General features: G+C 42.1%; 1 protein-coding gene across 1 annotated transcript in view; it reads right to left on the bottom strand.

The window, feature by feature from the left end:
- Positions 1-65: 65 nt before the first annotated feature.
- Positions 66-4739, bottom strand: part of LOC104272948 (transcription factor AP-2-delta) — a gene marked incomplete at its 3' end in the record, with an annotated part of 5123 nt that continues 449 nt past the window's right edge. The window contains exons 2-3 of the mRNA XM_009868066.1: positions 3712-4209; positions 66-126 (exon numbers count right to left, since the gene is read on the bottom strand). Coding sequence (XP_009866368.1) covers positions 66-126; positions 3712-4209 — 559 coding nt within the window. The remainder of the gene's footprint in view (positions 127-3711; positions 4210-4739) is intronic.

Below are 4739 nucleotides of genomic sequence, written 5' to 3'. Positions count from 1 at the left end.
GAGAAAAATGGAGAGGAGTTTATGTTTACAAAAATTGATAGACGCAAGTATCTGTAACCTCTTACCTCTTCTTATCACACCTCCTTGCCCGTTCAGTACAAGTCCACACTGGGCCTCCACTGAGCTCTTAAGTAATGAGGGGGAAAAGGGAGAGAAAGGAAAGAAATTAGCTATAGAAATCCACAGAGAGATCACATAGTTTTTGCTTTGTTACACGACTCGAAAAGAAACAACAGTTAAGGTGAAGTGGCAAAACCACGGTTACTCTCATCTAGCTTAAGTGCTCTGGAGAAATCCCACCGCTGTCCAGAAGTCTGCCTTTACCCCACGAGATACAGAATAACTACCACTTTCATTGCCGTTTAAATAGGAGTTTCTCCTGAACCGGGGGCTTAGGTCGGCAGTTGCGTGGCAGAATAGACAAACAAGTACTCTTGAAAGAAGTGTGTTTCCGCTCTAGAGTTGCAGGCACAAATGTAAAAATACAGTTTTATATAGAGTATTTAGCAGTGCATTTATATATATGTACACTGCTAAATTTATGTGTATATTTCGTGATGCATAGATACCGACTTGCAAATTGTGCGCAGAAGTAGACAAAGAGCACAAACAACAGAGGAGCTAATGGGACTTTGCCGGCTACACAGAGTCGTAAGGGTGTTGTAACAATGCGTGTGTCCGCACATAGGTGGGGATGAATATGCATCTGTGTGCACACACACAGAGGCACCCATGTGTGTGTGTGAGGTGAAGAACTGTCCAAAAACCTGCCTGGGGTTTCTGATGCACATCCAAAGAGATCTCACTTATTTATTCTTCTGTTATGAGGCTGGTTATTTGGGGATCTTCACTCTCCTTAATAAATATTTTTATTGGAATGATAAAAGACTTGAAAGGGTTGGGTTTTCTTTGAGTTTTTCCTTATGTTGGGGTTAAAAAACCACAATACACCAAACCTAAATCTTTGCCCAGTGGAAATGTGTTAAAGACGCATTTTCCTCTACAAACAAACGAGGTATTGGACATGAAAGAGGCCTTTAAGGGTGTTAACCTACTCAACAGCCCGTGAAGAGTTAAGTAAATGCGGAGAGAGTCGGTGCATAATAAAAACCCCACTTTACAAAACAACCTTTACAGTCCTGGCTCTCTCCCCCACTTTCACCATATTGGCCCTGGCCCTGTAAGACCTTCCTTTTCAAGGCTCTTTTTTATTTTAAGTGTTCTGCCTTAAAGTGATTATGAAATCAATATGAAAAAAACTTGGCGACTGAGCATAAATTAAAGCGGTGATGGGAAAAGGTGTGACAGTTTTCTTTGTTGCCCATGGAAAATCTTTTTAGGGCACTGAAAGATGCCACTCCAGCTCCAAGACTGTTTGCATCTGTTAGGCTGACTTAAACCGCCCTCGAAACTATTGGACATTCACTTAAAATTCTGTGCAGGGAAAAGTATATTTACATTTGTTGCATTTGAAATGAGGCATATGCTGATGAACGTTTTAAAAAGAAAGACTAAGGAAAAAGGGGAAGACTGGTTAGACCACAATTTTGGTTTAAAAGTATTTGTAGACACTCCTGTTTCTCTTCGCCATAAAAACATCTCCGTCTAAGGCCAATGTGATATTCGGAAGAGTCTAAGTTTGTTCTGAATCATCTAAACAGCAACGACAAATATTAATATTTTCAATTTCTCACAGCTCACTCTTTTCAATAGCTCAGTACACTCCTTCTTCTATTCGGGACAGAAGGAGGATGAAAAATACAGAAAAGATTAAGTACAAAGACCTAAGTCTGTAACTTCGAAAAAAACAGTGATCGAAAAAATAATATTTTCCAAAGATTAGTTGTTGATTTTTTTCTTCTTTAAGAAAATAAATTTTTTTAAAAAAAGAATATGCCTGTAGCCGCTTAATCAACCCCTCTTCTATTTTTTTTTTTTTTTAAAAAGGGAAACATGTTGTTTGGTCGGATGACATTGCATAAATGACCAGTTGAATGGCACTAAGTCGAAAATTGGATAAACTATGGTGCTTTTTTACCCGGGATTTAGGCATTGTCTGCTCTCTTGCAAACGTTCTTAATCCCCTCTTTTGAAAAATACAAGGCTTTGTGCCTGCCAAAGAAAAAAAATTTGTACAGATACAAAAAAATCAGCAGCAGACGTGGTTATAAAAAGGAGTAAATAGGTTTTAGTTGGGCTGAGCAGTGAATGGCAGATTTTTTTTTTTTTGGAGGGGGGTAACATAAGGAGATCCCTGTGAAAAATGTAAACAAAAAATGGCCAGAGAGGATAAAATTATATAGTGAATTTTAATGGAGAAAGCTACGTTTAAATAGTTAGAGTTTCCTCCTCGGAGATATAAAAGATAACATTCTTTGTTGTTGGGTTGTTGGATTATTTTCGTCCTTAAAAAAAAAAAAAGGAGAAAAATATTTTTTTTCTTGGATATAAATAGAGGTTTTGGTGGGTTTTTTTAGTTGTTTTGTTTTTAAAGGAATAAAATAAAACTTCTCAGTTTTACAAACTTCAGTTTTGTGTTGTGTTTAGGGGTTTTTTTCTCTCTTTTTTTTTTTTTTTTAATTTTTCCCCGAGCCTTTGACCGCTACCTCTTTTTGGAAAGAACAACATAGCGAGCTTTGTATGGCTGGGAGCGAGATTTGAGGCAAAAGTAAGTACAGTAAATATGATTCTATTTGTCTCTCCCCACTGATCGGGAAGCCTTTAATTCCTCAACTCGTCGTGGGAAGGAAGGCTTGTTTTTGGTTTGGAAGAGTTTTCGAAAGAGGTATTAGATACAGGAGGGCGTTGTTTGCAATTATGGAAACAAATTTCATGTAAGGGACCAGTTCAATTCACCGGAGGTGAATTTTTAGTGCGAGGGAAAGGATTTCTGAGCGGATAAAGCTGAGGTTTTGATGCATAGAAATACTTTTTTTTTTGGTTGGTCCAGCTGCCGGTTAGGGGTTAATAGTTAAATGATTAGACATACAGATAGATGAATTGAGGTTTTTCTGTCCGTATCTATCTCCCTATTAATATCTACATGGCATGGTGAGAGGGATTTTTATCACACCAAATATTTCTGACGAACATTTGCTCCCGTCTATTTCTTCCCTGCCTCACGTCTCGGAGTTCAGCGAAAGGTTTGCCTTTGTATATATGTCGGAAAGCAGATTTATTTTCTGCCCTGCCTTTTTCTGTTTTCCTACTCCATCCCTTCCTTAAGGCAATTGCCTTCCCTGTCGGTGCAAGTTGTTTAAACGGCTCCGTTCGCCGAAGGAAAGGAAAAAAAAATTAGGAGGAGCAAGAAAAGGGGTTTGGTTTGAGTTCTGTGTGACTTCGCTAAGGGCTGGTACACGCGCATACGGACCCGCACAGGCACACACGCACCCCGAGATCTCCGGATGAGTCCCACGGTCTCAACCACCACAGAGACACAACCCACGCCGGGAAGTCAGGCGTAAATTTGTTTTGTCTGTTTGTTTGTTTGGTCGAGAAAGACCACTTGATTTTTTTTCTTTTCCCCCCCCCCTTCCCATTGTTTTTTCCTTGTTGTTGCTACTGTTCTGGAGGGGACCGGCTCTGGATCGGATTTTGGATGAATCTTGCCTTCTTTGTACGAGCAGAGGAAAATGGGGAGGGTGAGGGGGGGACCAGGGCTGGGGGAGGGGAAGAAGAAGGTGTCTCGAAAGGAGATCGCATGTTATTTACCTGCAAATCGTCTGCTCCCGAGGCTGCAAGCCCGAGGCTTGGTCCTGGCAGGAGTCTTTGATCTGGATGCATCCCATATTGGGATCCATGGCTCATAAGAGACAGGTCGTGGCGGCGGTAAGCATCTAAGCACCCCAGCTCTCTCCTCTGCTCGTCCAAGCAAGAGGACTTGAGCGCCCGCGCATTGTGCAGGTTGATAAAATCAGTGGGTTCCCCATGGTGGATCTGCTGGTAGTATTGCTGGGAATGGTGGAGAGAGTTCAAGGAGTAAGCGTCGGGGTTGACTGCCGGGTGGCTGTGTTGGAACTCGTAGTGGAAGGACTGGTGGTGCAATGGGGTGTACTGGTGGTTAGTGGAGAAGTACGGGGAGGCGAACTCGGTGCCCGTGGTAGAGTAAGTGAGAGGAGATGAGGAGGAATAGGCGACTGTCGAGTTGGCCACAGACTCCAGGCATCCAAGCTGCATCAAACGGTAACTGTTTGATCCGTCATGACGTATCTGAAAAGAAGAAGTGAAAAGAAGACCCCAAAACTGGAGGTTTGTCATTGAAAACCCCGGGTGCCGTTCTTCCGAGCGCGCTGTCCTGCATAGCTTCTCCCCCTGCAGAAACGTCTAAGCCTGCAAGCGGCAACCCCAGCAACAATAGATCCTTTCCTACCTTGGGCTGGTGCCATAAAGGTCTGTTCAAAAAATCATAAACAGCCCAGCCTGCCCTTAATACCGTCAAGCGAAAGGAAACCACGCACTGAAATAAAAAACTATCTATCTTTCTATCTGTCCATTCATCCGTCTATCCATCCACCTCCTGATCACAGCTGTAATATCTGGGGCTGACACGAAAAAAAGTCATCAAACAGAGGAAACTACGGAGAATACACACAAGTCCCGTCCCTATGTTACAGCGTTACACATTGAGAAAGCTTTGCCGCTCGCTTGCCTTTCTTTCTCCCTTCCTTCTTTTTTTTTTTCTGAACCCCTATTTTTCTTTCTTTTTAAAATAACGAATCAGATCCAAAATTCCCCCCCCC

Source organism: Apaloderma vittatum, unplaced genomic scaffold (assembly GCF_000703405.1).
Source record: "Apaloderma vittatum isolate BGI_N311 unplaced genomic scaffold, ASM70340v1 scaffold31084, whole genome shotgun sequence".
NCBI lineage: Eukaryota > Metazoa > Chordata > Aves > Trogoniformes > Trogonidae > Apaloderma > Apaloderma vittatum.
The sequence above is the reverse complement of the archived record's forward strand: the minus strand, read 5'-3'. Positions and strand labels throughout refer to the sequence as shown.